Raw genomic sequence first — 21,412 nt, forward strand, 5'->3', positions numbered from 1 at the left:
ATCTGGTGTGTTATTGTTTTTACCCTATAGATTTGTAGTGCTCTTGTAGGGTTCCAAGATCTCTCCTTTGTGGGGAAGGACAATGTTAACAGATCCAAATATCAACAATATATCACCTATGAGCAAATTGTTATTATTAAGACATTTACAGTTTAGTTTCAATGTCCAGAAATGTTGGATTCACTTATTATTTAAAATATAGTTTCATAAAAAGGTTTGCAGTTTCTGGCGGTGGACAATGAACTGGGTGGGAGTCAAGACCATATGCTGAGGTGGAAAGATGTGAGGGTATAGGGTTAATATATCTTAGGAAATGTGAAGGAGAAATCTAATGAAGAGAGTTAGTAGCAGGGATATAGACCAGTTCTTGGGAAGACAGTAGAGTACATAAAACAAACACACACATGAAAAATACAGGATGTAAAATTTAGAGGGGAATGAAAAGAGCTTATGCAATTCCTCCATATTATTCAGGTGACTTAGTCCACAAAGTCGTATTTCATGCAAAGTTCTTGTTTTCACATATGTTGGGGATGTGAGGGCCAGAGGATAGAAGGGAAGAAGAAAAAAAAATACTCTTAGAGATCTGTCTCTTTTCTCATCTAGTAGGTGGGGTTGTCTGTTTTCAGCTGGTGTAGGTAACCAGGGTGAGAAGACTAGACCTAGTGTGGAGCGCCTGGAAGCAGGGAATGCCGCCCACCAGTCCTAGCAGGGAAGTTGCACCTCATGGATCTTTTATTTTGTGACGACTCGCCTGACTTGAGCCCTTGTATCCTCTCCCTCTCTTGCCTGGAGATTTCCCAGATCCTGGTCTCTCTGTTATGCTCCAAACTTTAGACTCCTCCCCTCTCTTAGTTATCAGATTCCAACTGCAGGACCTCTCACCCCCAGGCTCACACTGCACTCCTGTCCAACTGAGAGCTGTTTTTGTGTTGGGGCGGGGGGAGTTGGAAACCAGGTACTTGCTCAAATGGAGATCTGATCCAATAGCCATGCCCACCAAAAAGATGGCAAGAAAGGTTTTCCAAGATGGACTAGGACTGCTTCCGCACCAGGGTGTGAGTGGTGATGGCCGACTGAGCTACATGGGAGGGGAGGGCAGTCTGGAGTTCTGCAGAAGTGCTGATAGGTGATTTTGCTGAGCTGTGGGTGAGCTAGAACTCTGTGGGCTTTGGGTTCCAAGTCTTACTTGGATGCAGAGGTTGTGATTTCTGCAGAAATCTGCTGTATAGGGGTCTTCTCACACTCTCTGAGATGTTGTAGTCTGTCTAGGAGAGACCTTGTGGAGTAGCTGCCTATCTGCTTTCTTGGGTTCAAGGCACAGAGCAGCCAGAAATAGGATCTCCTCTATTCCGACATCTTAAAATGTTAATCATGCATTTTTATAGCTTTTATTGTTAGGAAGAATTATCCTTGAGTTTTAGGATCTGGTCACTAAAGTCTTCTGGATTCCTCCCATCAACTCAGGCTTGCATTTCTCCTGCTGAGGAATGTTACATATCTTGTCCACTTAGGCCAGGCAGGGTTGCAGGTAAATTGCTTCTGGGAAAAGGAAAGCATGTGGAAATCAGCACAGTGAGCCTACTTTATGGAATCAATCTGTTGTTCCCTAACATTTTTACTGTCAGACACATCCCAGATGTAGTAGATGGGCAGGAATGTGAGTTTCCTCCCTTGTATTGGTATTAAGCTTCTTACTGGATCCATTCCACTAGATGTTCTTGGAGAATTTATTTATTTTTCTTATCATTCACATGCTTCTCCTGGGCCAAGGTTTTCTCTCTTCCCACATCTTGGGCAAACCTGGCAGTTCTTTCTTCTGCAGTTTTATTCATCGAGTTTTGATCTGTTGTTGATTACTATCCACTCTGGCTTTTTTAAATTGGCAAGTGATATTTTGGCTCAGTATTCCCTTATGTCAAAGGTAGGAAGATAACACTGCTGCCCTCACATTCCAAAAAGGTAAATTCCATGTGTTGCCCTCAAGATCTAAGCACCAGGTATTTCTAGAAGTCATTTTCTGTTTTAAATCAAAGAAGTTTCATGAAAATATGGAAATGGGCACTGCCAAGTCTGACTCTTAGAATCACTAAAAGGACTATGGAGTTTTGGCTATTCCTTAGGTTTGTCTTTTTTATATTGATTTTTTCAGCCTTCTTGTGCTGAGTGTGGGTGAAGTCAGGGGCATAAGGTTGGGACTCAAAAAGGCTTGGTTGTGGACTCCAGTCCTGCCACATCCAACAGCTGAATGACCTTGGAAACAATTGCATAGCTTTATTGTTCTTAGGAATATATGAAATGGAGAGCAGGGTTAACCATACTGTAACAAAGTGTAGGGGTGCTGAAACAAAGTACATTCATTGTCTCACAGTTCTGGAAGGTAGGCCTCTGAGATCAAGATGGCAGTGATATTGGTTCTTAGGGAGAATTTATTCTGTGTCTCTCACCTTGCTGTTGGTGGTTTGCAGGTAATCTTTGGTGTTGCTTAGCTTATAGATCCATCATCCCAATCCCTACATTCATTTTCCACTGGTGAGCAAATTGGCCCTTTATTTGAGGTCACTGGTGTTATTAGATTAGAACCCACAATGATGACCCTTGTAAAGATCATGTATCTAAGCAAGGTTATACTCTGAGGTGCCAGGGATTAGAGCTTGAACATAGATTTTGGGAGGGCTCAATTCATCCCATAATACAAACCAGCGCATAGGGCTGGTAGGATTATTAGATAAAATGTCCTACAAACAAGAGTTAACATGGTGCTGGACACACAGTAAGCCCTGGGTAAGTTAGTTATTGTGAGAATTTCTCAGGGCTTAGTTCAACCAGGAGCTGATCTGAGTTTTTTCTATTTATTTGTCTCTCTCTCATTTTTCATCAGGGTAAATACCATCAAAACAAGGAAGATTGTGTCCTTTGGATGTCTTCTATGCATTGATTTCCCCTCCAGTTTGAGGTGTTACTTATATATGTTATTTTTACATAGCAACCTACTATTTCAGTCCAATGTGTGTTAATCATTTGAGAAGCTATTTTAAATAGCAGAATGATTTTATTTCAGGGACAATTTTATAAATAAAATGATTATCTGATGGCCATATTTAAAAAAAAAAACATCAAAACTAACCCACTGTCTGAAAGAAACATGTTATTGGAATCAACTAAGCTTTCGGCAAAATCTGCACATTCCATGTGTACTGCTATGGTATCTGAAACATAATTATCTAGCTTACGTTAATTAGACTAATGCTTAGAAAATCTGGCCTGGCAGCTTGTGGTAAGTAATTATATATACTGATTAAAAAATGGAATACACAGTGAGCAGAGGCGAAGGGAACTCCATTTGACACAGCCTGTGCACATGTACAATTTAGAACCCAATAGAAGATTGCACACAATGAGAGGAAACTTGGAGGAGCCAGTGGGTATTATGCCAAGTCTGGGGTAGGGTACAGATGCCCACCTTACCCAGTGGAAGGCATATGGTGTCACTGCAAGGCCAGCTCAGAGTGGGGATTGGCCATGGGTTCTCCCTGATTGATAAGGGACAGGGTTTGCTGTGTGCTTCAGGTGTTCTGTTTTCTATGGAGCCTTCCCCTCAAACAATGAATAGCTGTGGAACAACTAGAGGTCACTTCCTTTGCTGATTTTCCAGTTTCCAAAACAACTAAATTTTCATTAATTAGCAAGCACAAACATACTCTGCTTGCTGTGCGGTTTTCTCTTCATCTATCCTTAAAAGAGGGAAGTCTATTGCTTTTGGGGATCCAAGGACTGGGGGTTCTCAAGGTTTGGCTCTCAGATTCTTCAGAACTTTATTGTACCATAAAAGTTTGATTACACAGGCATCATTAAAATTTCAAAATTCATGAGAGGGACCCAGAAATCTTACTATTTCTTTGACAGTGTAAGTCTCTGTTATGGTCTTCAATTAAAGCACACAGTTTGGAAAACCTTATTGCAGGACTGAGGATGATAGAACAATGTCATCCTTCTGAATATTTATTATGGTTGGTTCACTTGGGAAAGAAATGAATCAACCATTTTTAAATAAGCACTCCTTGTGTGCCTAGATCTGGTTTTATAAGGTCATTGTTGAGGAATTCGATCAAACCATATGGCATTGATGCTTTGAAGGTCAAAGAAAGACTATCATCATTACACATGGTTTTGCCCCCCCCCCATGTGGCAACTGGAATTCGGTGAGGAAGATAGTGCTTTCTAATTCATCTAACAATAAAGGTCCTGAAATGGAACCACCTAGAAGGGACCCCTCCCCACCATTACCCTGTGGATCAGAGGAAGAAATGTGTTCCATGAGAGAACTGTGTGGTAAAAGGCAAGGTGGGCTTTTAAAAGAACTGTTCCTACTGAAATGGGGATGGGTTGAGGGGTCTATTGTATTAAGAAAGTGTGTCAAGGACAATAACTCAGGACGAGAGCATTTAGATATTAAGGATTAGGAGCCTGATTTGAAACTGCCCTGGTCTATCTCCTGAAATTCAATTTCTGCCTTTTAAATAAGAGAGCCCCAATATATCCTTTTTCAGTTTGGATACTTCAATTCAGAAAGTAGATGCAGGCCACCCCTATTATATTTAATTGAGGGTCCTTTTGAGTAGAAAAACATTGATGCTTTTAGTGCAAAACTGCAGAAGCCTCAGGAAATTCACTAACTCTCCCTTTATTTCCTCTTCTGTATAACAATGTTATGCCTACTCTAAAGTTGGTTTTGGAGATTCTATATGCAAAAGTGCTTTGATTTAGATACCTTGATTCACCCCTCTATTGCTTAGCAAATATTCAGGAGTGGGGTCGCTGTCACAAACTGGGTATAAGATTATATCTCTGAGCCTTGAGTTCCTCACCTGGAAACGATGACAGCACCATGGGGTATGTTAAGGATGAAATGAGATCGTCTTTTACCAGTGCTTTGTACCTTGGTACTTAGCATAGTACCAGACAGAAAGCAAGCACGCCACAGAGCTCCATTCTTAACAACTGGAGTAATTCAGGGACAACACAATCATGCCATCACTATATGTGGCTCCCATCTTTCCATAGCCACTTTCTGAGAGCAGAACAGTACCAAGCACTGAACTGAGGATCTCTCTCCTTCAGCCAGGGACAGCAGCCATTTTTCATAGAGCAATATTATTCCTTGTGATTGAGCTGCCTTTTGGCTGAAGGATTAAATCCTGAGTCTGACTCCCTTTATAAGTAGACGAGTTGTCTCCCCACCCAAGTCCCAAATAACCATTTGCAAAGTGGAAGTACCATCAATCAGTGGGTTATTTTGCCTCTGAGATGCCAAAAAATCAGTTTGCCCAATTTAAAAATTTTTAAATTTTGGCATCTGGTAGACACAGTCTGATAACCAATGAGGAACACTTGCAGATTTTGGACAAATAAGTTGGCCACTAGGCTTTAGCCTAATGTCAATGAAATGGAGTCAGTGATGGCCAGAATTAGAAATTAAAGAGGGAAAGGAGCAAAATAGCTTGAACATTAGTTTTTCCAATATTCTATGTAAATAGCAATCAATGGCCTGTTCGTTGCCCTGATGGTAGGTAGTAGAAACAGAGCTGACTAACCCTCCAAACTCATTCTTGGTGTGGGACTCAACATCAACAAAAGGACTCAACGAGATTATGAAATGTGGAAAGCGTGTGATATTTACATTACCACTGCAGGCATATTTATTAAAATCTAGGCAAGTATTACTCTGCTTTGGAAATAAGACATAAGAGCAAATTTATGGAAAGGAGAACGTGTGGATGACTATCTCACAGGCATACAGCTTTTAAAGCAGATCAGTTTTAATTAAGAACAGCATCCTGTGTGAAGTGTTATATCCAAAATAGATCCTAGGGGGGGATTCAGTGAAGGGGATACATCAGTTTTAGACATCTAGAAGCCAATTAATAACTTCAGCACTTTTACATAGTGAGTGCTACTCTGCTGTAATTCGGGATTTCCATCACAAGGGAAATTGCAATGACCCTACTTTGTAAATCTGAGATGTGGACCAATGGTGGTCATTTCTGTTCCCCTTCATAATCTGCTTTTCAGTAGTTATGTTAATAAGTATCTGCAAAATCCTCACCAAAAATCAAAGCTATCAGTGTGGTTATGTCCTACAACAAACTACGTGATAGCCCCCCCGCCCCAAATCAATCCCTTTTCTGCCTCTCTCTGTGAAATGTAGCCTGTGGTCACCACTGCTTTTCTCTGTTTTGTATACTTTTAGGCACCTCTGTAAATATATTTTTGAGTTGTTCTTTAATATTATTAAAAAATACCATGCTGCTTCTTGTCTTTGGGAAGTAGTAGTATAGGTTGTTAAATAGCAGTATCATGGGCCATGTGTCATTATCAAATATTTGTTTTACTCGATATATAACATTTCATTGTGTGAATATGCCACAGTTTACTTTGTAAGGATGGTGATGATTTCTAGGTTCTCACTCTTGTAATGAGAACTGAATGGAGCATTTCCTACATATCTTCTTGTACATGTGCAAGAACTTCTTTCAGGTACCTACCTGGGAGTTCTATTGATGGATCATGGGATATTATAAATATCAACTTTAGGGTGTAATGACAAACCATTTTTCAAAGAAATTGCTCCAATTGTAACCTCCTACCAGTAATGCCCAAGCAATCTTGAGGGCCCCTGTTTTCTCTAGCCTACAATATTGCTTGCTAGATGGAGTTCAAATTTTCCACCAGCTAAAAGTGATAGTGTCACATAGCACAAGAGTAAGTTCATGTAAAAATAAGGGTTGGAGCTAGGACTTATGGGTAGAAGTTGGGGGAGAATATAAATGTCACATGGCTGTTTGGACTGGAGAACTTCAAGATCTGTGTCAGACTCTGATTCTAGGACTAACATTTTTCAAGTACTTGTTTCTGGGCCCTGAAATTGTAAAAAGTTATTACAAAGCATTTTTATGTTTTTTCTCTTAGAAACCAGTTAACCAAACTCCTTTAAGCATTTGAGAAGATCTAAGGCAAGATTAATTAAAAGATTATGACTCTTAAAAGATTTTATATGTTTTTCATTCATGAAGTTGTAACTCGCAACAATATTTTCAGCTTATTGAGAATAGCAAAAATTGTAATTTTTTAAAATAAAGCTATATCTATTTATCTCCTAGACTTGGCTCCTTTTTCAGTGTCTCTTGAGTATCTCTGTAGTAGAGATGCACAGTAGGAAACTGAGAAAGGTGAGGGTCTCTCTTTCCTAGCCTGATACTTCAAAATAACTCTGGCATTGCATTTTAATTTTTCACAGTAGGAAAGTTGTGTTTGTGTGCAGTTTGCTCTGTTGCCTATGCTCATTTCAGGATTATGAACAATTATGAATAGTTGAACCCATAATAAGGAGAACTCAGTCCCTTTCAAGTATTCTGATGGCGGGGGGAGGGAAACAACATTTGAAATCCTCTGTGACAAAGGTCCGTTGTCATGGATGATAAGCTTAGTGTTTCAGCTGCATTCGAAGTTTCTCATGTTTTCTTTAAGGAAGGTTTTAAAATGGACCAGGATGAGGCATTTGGGAAAGTTTTCCTAATTTGTTCGTGCCAGGTTCTGTGAAGGGCATTGGAATAGCTCCATGAGAAATTAATCAATTTGTAGGCAGCAGAGGCTATGCCACTTCTAGTAGGTGAGAAGCAGCTCCAGAGGGTTTTGTAACCAGAGGCAGAACGATGTTCTTGTAGGAAGAAGGAATCATGAGCCGGCCAGCAGCGTGGTGCATACCCTTGGAATATGGATTTCCATTTAGTCATTTTTCATTTGCCAGCAGAACTTTTTTTTTTACCTCTGACATATGGAGAACATGCAGGAAGAAGTTGGCCAGGTCTGCTCCATCTTCCCTGCAGTTGGCCACCTCTTGTGCAAAGAGCTTATAGGTCACCAACATTTCTGTGCGGAGTTTTCTATTAGCAAGACCTGATGTTAGAGCAAGTGAGAGGTTCAGTAAGAAAACATAGCCATTCTGTGTTTATAGGTGATACTGAGTCCTGATCTGTGACATCCTTACATGATGACTCCTACTGAGCCCAGCACAAAGGAGGTACTTAATAAGAGGGATGTGACTGAATAAATCATTCAGCCTTCTCTGCTATCTTGTGCTGAAGTGGGAGAGATTTGCCCATTTCTCTGCCTCTTCTTCCACCTCTCTCTGGGAATGTCCTTAGTCACTCACTTTCATCCTGTGCATAGAAGATGCAATGCCACCATCCTTCTTCAGGTATTTGCATGTGTTGGCTCCTCAGAGCAGTCTTCCCAGACCATACTGTCTTGCCTCTGGTATCTCTAGTTTCCAAATCCAACCAACCATGGACTGGAAAATACAGCATGCAACAGATTATTTATAATACAACATAGTGTTTAGGGAATAATCTAGGGATTATTTCAAGTATAAAGAGAGTATGCATAGATTATGTACATATACTACACCATCTTACATAAGAAACTTGAGCATCTGTGTGCATTTTGGTATCCTGGAACCAATCCTCCTCACGTGCCAAGGGAAAACTGTACTTGGAAATTGCCTGCCTTCTCTCCTAAAAAGTATGATTCTCAAGGGCACTAAGTGTTGTCCAGCCTGCTTATCACTGCACTGTGGACTACAATGTGGTAGGCACAGAGATAATTATTGAATAATTAAGTCAGTTCTGTAGACAAAAGAGCCTCAACTGCTTGGGGACCTGGAATGTGCAAAGCTCCCAGCTAGGTCAACTTTTCCAAGGAGGTCTCATTTTGAGAATCTACTTGAGGCTGTCTGGACTATTGTGTTAAGAAGGATTCTGAAGTCGTGCATTATGAGTTGTGTGCTTGGCTGTACGTTTGCTTAGCTTCCTGAAATGTAGTGGAGAGTTATCTTGTTTGGAGTGTGCTTTCAGAGGCTCTTCTTTGAAAAGAGAAGCCATGTGTAGCAGAAGCCAATATGAAACAAAATGTTCAGGACATTCAAAGGAAAGCAGAAATTGGCCCTGTGCCTCTTCCCCATTCCTAGTACTGCAGGTTGACATCACTCCGGGATTATAGGAGAACACTCTTGCTCAAACACCAATATCTGAAACACAGGGGGAAAAGGCTTACTGTACATGACTGGCCAAGGAAATTGCTTTTTGAATAAATGCTTCCTTCTCTGAAGTTTGCTCCATCACAAACCTTGCTTTCAGAAGGAGTTTCATTTCATTTCTCAGTGAGCATGTTTTTAGAAACAGGAGGCCTGAGGACACCAAAATGGTAAAAATTTCTAGTCTCTGTGGCTTCACCAATTTCCCACCCACTGAAAAACCAGTGGAACTCAGATATGACAGAGCCTGTGGCAGAGTGCTGGTGATCACCAATTATTTACTTAGACCTGTCCTAAAATGCAATTTTCCCTGCAAATAAGGTACCCGAGCTGAGGGGTCAATTCCCTTTTGCAACTTTGCTTTTCTAGGTTACTTCACCACCTATGTCTTAAAAAAACGTTCACCCAAAGTTCCCAAGCATGGACGGAGTAGATCCAGGGGTGCACGAGAAGATGGCACATTATGTTTAATAGAAACAAACCTTACCCACAATAAAAAATTAAAAAAATAAAAAAAAAAAAAAGAAACAAACCTTGCTCCAAATTAGCCACGCGATATTGGGTAACAAACTTGAAGAGCAAGTCTGGTGGTAAGGAAAAAAGCAATTTTGCAACATGTTCAACAAATGCTTCTGTAAAACCCACTAGGGTCAGACCTGGTAAGCCATGAGGACTCAAAGATGAATGTTACTGGGGTTTAGTCATTTCTACCATAAATATGGGAGCTAGATAGGAAGACTTTTACCAAATTAGAGATTTTTGAGGGCTTGTTATTACTTGAAGAACAAAAATCTGCTGGGTAAGTAGTCAGGCTATTGCTATAACTTTCATTGGAAATGCCAAGCCCATCTGTTAGGCGAGATTAGTTACATCCTTTACAAACATGAGGCTCGCTATAGTAGGGTAAGCTGAAAATTTTAGCAATGGGCATCCTGAGAATAAGTCTACACTTCAGCCAGTCCATGTTGATGTTTCTCAGATGCCATGGATCCCATATTGACTTGTGTACTCCAGGCCTGGAATCTGGTTCCTCAACTGATGCCTTGTTATAAGAACGTTCTGATTGGTGGCTAGCCAGGAAGCAATATGGCAGGTCTAGGAGGCTCTGTCTGGGGTGATTTTTCTGAGATAGTCTCACTGATTGCTTCCCTGAGAGGAAGTGACTCCTTTGATATTTTTTAATTGAAATCAACTCTGCTCAGAACCAGGGGCTATAGTTGCTCTTTGCTGAACTGCTTCTAACAAGCTTGCCGTAGAAAACGATGAACTTTAATGTTCAATCAATTAAAGTGATTTTTTTTTTTTTATGTCAGGTGTGTACTCCAGCAAACTTGAGATGCCCATTCTGGTTTGCACAGGTTTAAGGGGTGTGTGGGATGCTTTGAGATCATTCACAGTTCAGTGCTTTCTGGTCCAAATTGTGAGGCTGGCAGAGTCTCATTTGCTGCTTTATGATCAGCTTGACAATGTGATAGTTTAATGTTTAATTGGAGAAGCAATTGGGGTCTGTTATAGTATTGCGGTTTGGCATATTTATTTTCCAGTGCTGTGATTTTCTCATTGATAAATACTTTGGGGGGTTACAAATTCTTAAACATCAACACTCTATACTCCTTGAAAGTGGGATGCTACTAATTAATATAAGAGCTTATTTCAGCATTTTGGCCCCACAGGCAGCAAGTTATACTTAAGTCAAAGCTTTGGCAACTAATAACATGATGAATACTCTGTTGATTATCTGAATTTCTCTATAAAATGTGCAAATAACTGGGCACTGGAACTTTCACAGTGCAGAGACCCAGAGGTAACCTGTTTGCACCTAGAGGACTCAGTGTTTAATCCAAGGCTCTAGCTCATAAGATCTCTCACATGAAATATAATGAGGAAGGCAATGAACACATCTAAGAACCCAAGAATTCTAAGAAGTGACAGCTGGAGGTTTGGTAGCAAGACCATTTTCTGGCTCAGATTTAAAGCGAGGGGTGATTTGATCAGAAAAGTGCAAGTCGGGCATGGTGGTGCACACCTGTCATCCCAGCATCTCAAGAGGCTGAGGCAGGAGCATTGCAAGTTCAAAGCCAGCCTTAGCAACTTAGTGAGATCCTGTCTCTAAATAAAATACAAGAAAGAGCTGGTAATGTGATTCAGTCCCTGGGTTCAATCCTCCACCCCCACCCAAAAAAAAAGTTTAAAGTGGGTGTTTATATGGACAGCTCTGTCTAGCACATAGAAATAGGATGCTCACTGTCTGGCAAAACATGGAAGTGAAGCGGGGGAGGGGTGTGAAAAAGCACTGAAACCATGAACTAGAACTCAGAGCCCATCAGAATGGTCCTAAACAGCTTCTGATGTTTGCACTAGTTCAGAGCTTCAGGAGAAGGGCCATCCACAGGGAAGAACCAGGCCCTTCTCACTAACCAGCCATTACACTAGTGAATGAGGCAGCTGAGCTCCCATCATTTCTTGTCTCATGGCTGCAGTAGCATCTCCCCCGTTTAATTCATTTTCCAGTCATAACATTCTTTATGAAATTACTACAGCCCTTTCACTTTCCTGCTCTTAACTCTCTTATATCCTTTCATGGTACTAAAACTCAAACCTAGGCTCCTTAGTCACACGCTACAGGAGACCTGCCATCCCACCACCTCACTCTTCCAGCCAGTTACTCAACCACCAAGTTTCCCTGAAGTGCTCTACTTTCTGTTCCTTTTGCTGGAAATACTTTCCTTCCCGGTGTCGTTTAACTGATTCCTCATTATTGACACTTCCAATGTCTTCTCAGCAAAGAGGCTTTCTATTAAAACCTCCTCTACCCAAAGCGCCACCATCTCTGCAAATCATTATACTGTTTTTCCTCAGAGTGCTTCTGAACTTTTTTTTTTTTTTTTAACCAATGCTTGAAAATCAAAATAAACATTCTGAAGACTTCTGTAGTGTAGTCCAACAGAAGCCGCCACCTTTGAGTGCTAAAAGAGGTCCAAGCTTCAGCCACTTTCTCCTACCTCTGTTCTCCCTCCAGGGCATTTCCCACATTGTTTTATTTAATATAGTTTTCAAATTGACTCAGTTTTTAAATTCAGTTTCCTTAAAGGATACTTGAGCTGACCTGCCATAAGATAAATGTTATCTATATAACATGATCCCTTCAGAATCTAGCAACATCTTCCATTAGAAGTCATGTCAGTACCTCCTTAGGGACCCACTGAGACTTTGTTCTTGATCCCTCAGAAAAACTGAAAGACAACTGAAGGGGAATACTTTCCCTCAAGTTTCAGAGCTGGTTGCAGCTTTGAATAGGTAGTTGCCATTTTGAGAGACCTTATCAACACTAAAGTTCAGCTCTCTTGACAACCCTGTTGCATGGTTCCTAGCTACACTCAATATCAGGCTTTGCCAGGAAAAAGTGCTGAGATAAGTTGGTGAAGCTACTGCTATTACTCAACAGGCCTTTTCTCAATATCTCACCACCATCTTTTAAGCTCAGTCCACATCTCTGACTTGTATGTCAACCCCAGACCCTCATTCCAGCAAGAATTATTTCCCCTCTCTCCCAGATATTCCGGGAACACTTTGATGGAATTTCCAGTCCAATACTCTATGCCAGTCTGACTCATTAAATTATATATGTATGAATCTGCCTGCCTTAAGAGAGGTAAAACCGCAGAAGACAAAGATTTTTGGCTTCTTTATCAAAATCTCTCCTTTAAGACCTAGAACAGAGCCTCGAATATATCACGTGCTGTATAAATGTTTGTTGAGTTCAAAGTTAGTAACAGCGAATCTGATCTTTAAAAATTAAGGATTTACTTCGCTACTCAATGAATTTATTTTCCTTTCGAAAAACAGAACCATCAACCTATAAGCTCTGTTCTATATATTGTTTTATAACAACACCCGAGTGTATATAAAGCTGTTCACTTTTTAAAGAAGATATTAAATTGGTTTTCCCCCTTTTGAAGGCATTTTGACATTTACTATAGGTTACTTCCAAATTCTGCAAAGCATTTAAATTATTGTGAATCATTACTCCTCCTGTATTCCATTACAGAGCAATAAAAACATCAATGGCCAAGGCTGCTTGGGAATTAATCATTACCCCATATACCTTGTGCCAACACACTGGGTGCACAGGAGGAAGGAAAGACAGAGGCAAATTGGCACACATCACTACTTCAGTCAGAAATCCTGTTAACACTACCTTCTCCAAAAATCATTTCAAATAGATAAGGGAGGATGACTACAGATGCATTTTTTAAAACTGCATAGAAATAGAATTCACTTGGAGGTGCCATCACAGACTTCAGTCTATTGAATGAGACTTTGGTCCAAGTGTTGGCAGACTTGGTCACATCAGTGTGCCCTTTCCTTAAAAGAACAAACCATCTGTGAGAACAGTTTCAACTCTGCATCAGGAGGAAACAAATATGTATTACATAGTATGTCCCTTGGTACTGAGCATTTTCCCAGTGAGCTGACTCACATTTAACTTCTATGACTTGGTGCAGGGAGGAGAGATGGGGAACTCGAGTGCATTGCATCCCAGACACTGTCAGCCAACAGGAGTGCTGTTATTTTATGTATTATTAAGAAAGAAAAATGCTGCCAATCACGTTGTGGCACAGTGTTGGTTCTAGAATGTGTTTTCATTTCAGAGATGTAAAAATAGGAAAAAGTATGTATCTTAGAACTGGAATTAAAATAATCCTGGTGACCTGCTGCATTCCATACAGTAGTAATAATAATAAGTCCTAGAGGACACAAAATGCTAACATTAAACTTGATCCCTTTGGACAGTGTCCCTTTTTTTTAATATGGTATTCACAGGTAGGCAGGTTTGGAAACAACACAACTATCAAATGCAGGCAAGTACTTCCTGTGGCTGATTTCTAAGAGTGTTTCCTAGTTCTAGTCATCCAATAAAATTCAGGAAGCCCAATTAAACTTGAACTTCAGATGAACAACAAAACTTTTTTAGTTTAAGTATGTCCCAAATGATGTATGAGACAGAGACGTACGTACACATTTAAGAAAAACTGAGTGTCTTGTATTCTTATTTGCTAAACTGAGCAACCATGCTCCCAGGGTAATTTTGATTGCTTCTGACGTTTACCACATACTTTTACTGTAGGACCTTAACATTCGCCTGGGAGAAGCTTCCATTAATACTTTCTTCACTTCTCAGGACAACCCTGAGAGCTAGGGATCATCATTTTAGCAAAATTTCCTTCTCAGACTTGGATGGTTATTTCAGTTAATCGGTACAGATCTGAATGTTTCATCCTTCCAGAGGGTATTCAGGTCCCAAAGATACAGATATCAATAGAACCATGAAAGTACTTTCACTAACTAAAAGCAAGTTCTCTGGGGTGGTCTGTGGTCCCTGTAATGGGGACAGTGTATCTATCCCCCAAAATACTACTACTCATAATAACAATGGTAGGAGCCAGCAGAACCAGGGAACACTGAGCCCACTTATGTATCAGGAACATAACTGCTCACAACTCCTTTGCTTCCATTGGGCAGAGAAAGGAATCTGAGGCACAAGGAGGTTAAGGTACTTGCTCTTCTCATTATTCAAGTGTGGACTACACCTCATCTTCTTAGGGGATACCCAAGAAGTTGGCTACTCATGAGATGAGCCCCTTCCCTCCCCACACTTTCACAAGTTTCTTGGTGAGAGAAAGCTGACCGTCTAAAACCTTTCTAGGCAGGTGAGCCCCACCCAGTGCCTTTCCCATTTGCTAATCCCATCTCACTAAAAATCAACCACTTGCTGTCTGCCCCAGCAGGAGCAGATTAAATAAATGGAATGTTAATAACTAGACTCCACCTTTTCCTTAGGGCAACCTAAAGTCTTGTGGCAGGTTCATCTAAAACCACACTCGGCTATGAAAACTCACCCTAGGCAAACAATACCTTTCAGATAAGATACAGTTTCAAATCCTTAGGACTTCCAGGTTCTTAGTTTGCTTACAGGAAGTGGAATTTTATTCTCAATTGCAACAGGTTTAATTTCCAAGTCACTTGAGTGGATTGTCTAGGACACAAGTCTTACCAATCAGCAGGGCCTTCCCCAGGCTCCCCATTCCTACAGAGACTACAGACTCATTCAGGGGTTCCTGACCAGTCAGTAATTTTTTTTTTTTTTTTTTTGCTTGTTTTGGTACCAGGGTTTGAACCCAGGAGCACTTAACCATTGAGCCACATCCCCAGCCCTTTGTTATATTTTATTTAGTGACAGGGTCTCTCTGAGTTGTTTAAGGCCTAGCTAACTAGCTGAGGCTGGCTTTGAAGTTGCTATCCTCCTGCCTCAGCCTCCAGGATTATAGGTTTGCGCTATTGTGCAGGGCTCCTGATCAACATCTTATGCCGCAGTCTGGCTGGGCACAAATGCCGCAGTCTGGCTGGGCACACAATCACGAGCCACCACACAGCTTGTAGATTCAAACAGCAACTCTTTATTCCCGAACTCACACCAGCCGTCTACAATCACGTTCTGGGGAAATCCACGTTCTCTGCCAATCCCGTTCTCTGCCCAAATCCACCTCCACTGGGCTTCTATCTCCCAAAATATACTGTCTGAATCCCGTGAGAACTCAAGGGGAACTCAGGCAGCAGGATACGCCCTATTCCCAGCAGGAATAATCTTAAACCTTAAACCTGGAACCTAAACTGGGAACGCCCTAAACACGATTATCTTAAAACCGGGAACACCCTAATCTGCCTTGGTCCTTGAGCAAGGTCACGTACATTCAATGTCACTGCAACATGGGGTACGCTGGCAAGGAAATTGTCATACCTTCTTGGCTAATGGCTCCCAGCAATCTTAAGCATCAAAAGCCTCTAGCTCAGTCCTCACTTTGACCTAAGGTAAACAGAAGAAAGTAGTTCTGCAGCTTGGTTTGCAAAGGACAGATTTGATACCGTTGGAAGCAATAGACAAGAATAAATGTATTACAGTGAGTTCTTCATATCCATGGTTCCCCTTCTCGGGATTCAACTCCATGGATGGAAAATATGCAGATAAAAAAAAACAACAACGCATCTGTACTGAACATGTACAATAGACATTTTCTTTGTCCTTAGTCCCTAAACAACCAGTACAACTTTTTTTTAACCTTGTAATATTAGATATTATAAGTAATCTAGAGATGATTTGATGTATACTGGACGATGGACATAGGCTACATGCAAACACTCTGCTATTTTATACAAGGGACTCGAGAACGTGCAGATTTTGGTATCCTACAGGAAGGTTCTGGAACCAATCCCCCATGGACACAGGGTGACAACTATATTTCTATAGGTGTGTGAGTTCTGTCTACGCAGAGAAATGTATCTCCTGCAGTGTTTATGAATGGTGAGTGCACCATTGGAATTGCCTGAGATCTATATGTTTTATACATATATAAAATATATAGTTCTCAGGCAATATATACACACACACACACATATATATATATATATATAACTTTTTAAAATCTCCAAACCCATTAAATCAGAATCACTGGGGTGAGTTTTGTATTTTCAAGTTTCCTAGTTGATTCCAATGGGCACCCAGGGTTGGGCTGTTCTAAGGAAAACCACATGCTTCCATTTGGGAGCCTTTAGGAGGGAAATAGCCTATGCTTTAAAAACCATGTAAAAACAGAGTTTTCCAATATGATTAGTTTTTGTTTTATTTCCTAGTTCCTGTAAACAACTTCCAAGGGTGGGCACAATGGTGCCATCTGTAAGGCATATGACGATAACAGACGGTCGCCCCATAACCAGAAAGGCATTAGTGGTCACAGACTCTAAATTGTTTGGATTCACCTGGTGTGATTCGAGTCGCTTGAAGCCCCTTAATGCTTGATTTTTGTATCTTCCCATGGCAGGAGCACAAGTGGGAAGACCATATTTTCTAGGCTTTGCATTGTTCTCTGTCATTCCATTGAGTTGTTACAAGATGGATTTATAGCAGACCTAAAGGTAGTATAGAAATGAAAATTAGTTCCTGAGTGGAATAGCAATCCCACTTGCTTTGCCTGTAGCAACCACGTCATCTCGTCATCACTGCCTCTGCGAGGAAGGAAATGACTTCTTAATGTGGTTTTCTTCCACTAAGGAGAATTAAATCTATGTGGCAAAAATGTAAAACCAGTATGCTGGCAGCCAAATTCTGAAAGGAAGATCCATGACCCTCATAAACATATTTGTGGCCCAGTTATATGCTAATGAGCATCATTTAGGCTCTGACTTAGTGTGGAAATAGAGCTCAGCTGGAGAGCAAGGCTGTCTCTCTCTCTCTCTCTCTCTCTCTCTCTCTCTCTGTTTTGACTTCTGTAGCAAAGTTTGCCCGAAATGGAGGGGGAAACTTCTCCACCTCCCAGGAGCTCTCAGGGTGAGGTCTCTGGATTAGTTTTAGAGTGTTTGGGGCCTGAGATACCAGCTCCATTATTTTAGTTGATAGTCTTTTTTGCTAAATTGACAAGATTATTTGCAAAGGCTCTGATTTTGGTGTGAATATGTGTGGAGGAGTGGGACAGTATCGTCACCAGAACAGAGGTCAAAAGGGAGGTGAACCTCCATTCAGGCTGTGAGGGTCCTTGATCAGGATTTAATAATGGGTCAGAGTGAGTTATGACTCACTTGATTTCAGAGAAAAAGACAGAGTGCAGGTATTGAAGAGGAACATGCTAGCTACCCCTTAGGTACGCGTGTTTTTACGCTTAAGATTTATAGCACAGACATGATCTAAGAGGGTGTCATTGGTTCTCCTTTGTGTTGGTGACTAGGGGTCATTTTCCTTCTTTGTTTTTGATGAAAGACCTCTAATATCTTCTGTCAGGGGGATTTGTCATTCTGCTTTGTATTCATGGGGTGACACTGAAGGTTTGATTACTTCATCTATACATCACCTTGTAATCAGGTCCTAAAAATATAAATCACAAAAATATCTACTTGTTGAGCAAAGGCATTCTCAGACCTATTTTAGGTTCAGGTCAAGAAAAAAGTTATTTATGGACTTGAGAGTAAGTTCTGATAAATTGATGTAACGGTGCTGTTTGTGATCAAAATATATGAAAGTGAACTTTAATTATGGACTTTCAGCCAAACCCATAATCCCAGCAATTTGGGAGGTAGAAGCAGGAGGATCACAAATTTGAGGCCACCCTTAGCAATTTAGGGAGAACTTTTCTCAAAATAAAAAGGTCTGGGATATAGCTCAGTGGTCCCTTCGCCTTCTGAATATAGCCCTCATTGCTCTAAGGTTCACTTTAAAAAAAAAAAAAAAAAGTTTTCTTTTCTTCATGTAGTTGATGGATCTGGAAAGTGAATCCTAACAACCATCACAGTGCCCTTGGAGCCCTCTACCAGAGTATACCTGGAATGTCACCCTTGAAGTTCCTTTAAATCGCCCCTGTCCCTCCTGATGGGGGGAGTCACAGCCTTTGGGACCTGAGTCCCTCCTTTGCTAGCAAAGGAATGAACCTTCTCCTAGTTATTAAATTGGCATTGGGGACAGGGACCACCAAGCTTTTAGTTAAAGGCTCAATCTCCCCCCCCCCAAAAAAAAATAACAGATCTGAATGTTTAATCCATGTGAAAGTGGACCCTCCAGGATCCACAGGTGAAGGTTGATAGGGACAACCCTCATGCCTACCATTACTGCTTGGGTGACTTTTCACAAGTGAATATTACTCCCACGGGTCTTAGTAAAAAAGCAAAAACTGTCTAATGGGTTATTTTAAAGATTAAATGAAATGATGCACAGTAAAGAAACTGCTCTTTACATCATTCACCTCAATGGACTTAACACAAAATACTGTATTATGGGGAACATACACCTTCAGCATGTTAGAATGTATAGAACCACATGGAGGAATAACAGATTTACCTAAGAAAATTAAGGGAAAGGGGATTGAGGTTTTCTAAGAAATAAGAGAGTTCTGAAAACCTCTGATAGAAGTTTTATTCACTCTATATGTAATCATGAGACCTACACAAGATGTATAAAAAATATCAGTATCTGAGGAGGATTTCAAAATAATCGACGAAGACCAAGTGTTAAATTGTTTTCTCATTAACTTGTTTGCTGGCTTAAGGCCTCTCTTGCTGGAAATGCTCCTTTCTTACTCAGTAGTCATCTTACTCAGTAGTCATAGTCCCTGTATTGTTATCATAAAAATTTGCTTGGACAATTTTGTTTCACACAACAGGTATGCAGAGCTCATGTGAGAGGCTAAGCAGAAGACTGTGGCAGGTAGACCACAGGCCAGCCTGGGGAAAATGGCCACTGGTAGGTGGCAAATTCATACTTTTAGACTTTGGGAAGTAAAATAAATGAATGATGCCTGCCACACCTAAGAAAGCCAAAGAGTAGGGGGACTGTGAACAGCAGAAGGCCCCCCCAACAACTAGCCACCTTACTCTGTCCTCAGCAGACAACAGCCAGGCAGCAGAAGGCCACCATGTAACCTAATCTGGTTTTGTTAGAGAAACTGGAAATGTGGATTCATTTGTGTAGTCTCCTTGTTTTCAAATTTTGGCAATTAACCTAATTAAGAAACACACACTTACCAGCAGCTAATCTGCACTCCTCCCAACATTTATTCAATGAGATCCCATTAATGAGCCAATCCCATTTTCTCTCCAAAGCTCCAGAAACATGACAAAGAGGGAGTGGACTCCCCAGCCTCCTGGAGATCAGAGGAGGAAATGGCGGCAGAAGCTGCAGCTCTGAGGATCTACTTTCAATGACAGGTAAAGACTGTGCACTTTGTCATCACCAAAACCCTCCACTGGCCCTCAGGAAAGGGTCTCCGGCTGGGAATGGGGACAAAGATAAGCAGCTTAACCAATATCTTCAGCTGGTGGCTGCAAAAGTCACAACAGCTGAAGTGGAGAAAACTATGCTCTTTAAGGAATTTATTTCCAGCTCCCTTCCCCTCCAGACCTGCTCTCCCTGTCTCTCCTCCAGGGCTGTTGCCCTCCATTCCAACAGCCACACAGCAGATGGTGGGTAAAGCAAAGCTGGTTGTTTGAAACGTCCAAACCCTCTAAAGGTGTGACAGTGCCCTCTGGCTCCAGATTCTTTGTCCCTCAGCCTCCTGCCATTTCAGCCTGACCCAGGTAGACTCCTTTCTCTGTTGCTGCTATTTGATAAATTACTGGTTATGTTTCTCTTTTTCTTTAGGTGCTAGGAAGCTCAGGCTACAGGGGAAAATTAGGACTTGTTAAGATTTTTCATTAATGATGTTTAACTGTTGCTAGAATAAGATTGTGGTAGAAAGCTACAATCTCCTTTTTTAGAATTCGTGCTTAGACTAAAATTGTTTACAATGGATATTATACATTGATCTTCTGACATTTGTTCGTAAGTAGGATTGCCATGCAATACTGGGAGCAGACTGGAAAATTATTGTTTATCTGAAATTCAAATGTAAACTGGCTGTCCTGCATTTCATTTTATTTTGGTACTGGATTGAACTCAGGGTTGCTTTACCACTGAGCAACATACCTACCCCTTTTATTTTGAGATTAAGTGGCCTAGGCTGGCCTCTAGTGATTCTCCTGCCTCAGCTTCTTGAGTCGCTGGTATTGCAGGTATGCACCACCACAACTGGTTGTCGTACACTTTAATGGACCTCAGAGAAACATCCTTTAAATAATTCTTTTTCCTTTTAGAATTAGATACTTCTTCCTTTAGCCTGTTTATAAGTTGCTGGAGCAGATACTAATTTAAAACAAAATTAATGAGCAAATACTGGTAGCAATTGAATTGTATAAAGTTTTGCCAACCACTTAGTAGTCATGATTTTGGTTGGAAAACAATACATTGCACCTTACCCAGGGTTTTGCTTTCCCTAGTTTTAGTTACCCTCCCTCAACTGCAGTGCAAAAATATTAGATGGAAAATTGCAGAAATAAGCCATTCATAAATTGTACATTGCATGCCCTCCTGCTTCATCTCCCCCAAGATGACAAACATTTCTAACTTATCCACACAGTATACACTACCCTCATGTTAGTCACATTAGAGTTGTCAGATAAAGAGTCACTTAAAAATAAACATTGGGAAGTTTAATAATGGCTCCATAGTATAAGAGTAGCAATGCTGGAAATTTGGTTATGCTAGAGGAATGCTGCAGAGTGCTTCCTTTAAGTAGCATCACAAGTCTAGTACAATAAGGTATTTTGAGAGAGTTAATATCCACCTAACTTTTTTAAAAAATTTTTAGTTGTAGGCAGCACAATACCTTTATTTTTACGTGGAGCTGAGGATCTAACCCAGTGCCTCACACGAGCTAGGCAAGTGTCCTACCACTGAGCCACAAC

General features: G+C 40.8%; 1 protein-coding gene across 10 annotated transcripts in view; it reads left to right on the forward strand.

Annotated features, from left to right (window-relative positions):
• Positions 1–21,412, forward strand: part of Fhit (fragile histidine triad diadenosine triphosphatase) — a 1,445,121-nt gene that overhangs the window by 1,399,537 nt on the left and 24,172 nt on the right. For all 10 annotated transcript variants that reach the window (XM_046453018.1, XM_058582092.1, XM_046453014.2 and 7 more), the window contains one exon: positions 19,733–19,837. In XM_046453018.1, the coding sequence (XP_046308974.1) occupies positions 19,733–19,834 (102 nt within the window). In that variant the 3' untranslated portion in view covers positions 19,835–19,837. The remainder of the gene's footprint in view (positions 1–19,732; positions 19,838–21,412) is intronic.

This window comes from Marmota monax, unplaced genomic scaffold (assembly GCF_021218885.2).
Source record: "Marmota monax isolate L192 unplaced genomic scaffold, Marmota_monax_Labrador192_F-V1.1 WCK01_AAM20220418_F8-fsc00042, whole genome shotgun sequence".
Classification (NCBI taxonomy): domain Eukaryota; kingdom Metazoa; phylum Chordata; class Mammalia; order Rodentia; family Sciuridae; genus Marmota; species Marmota monax.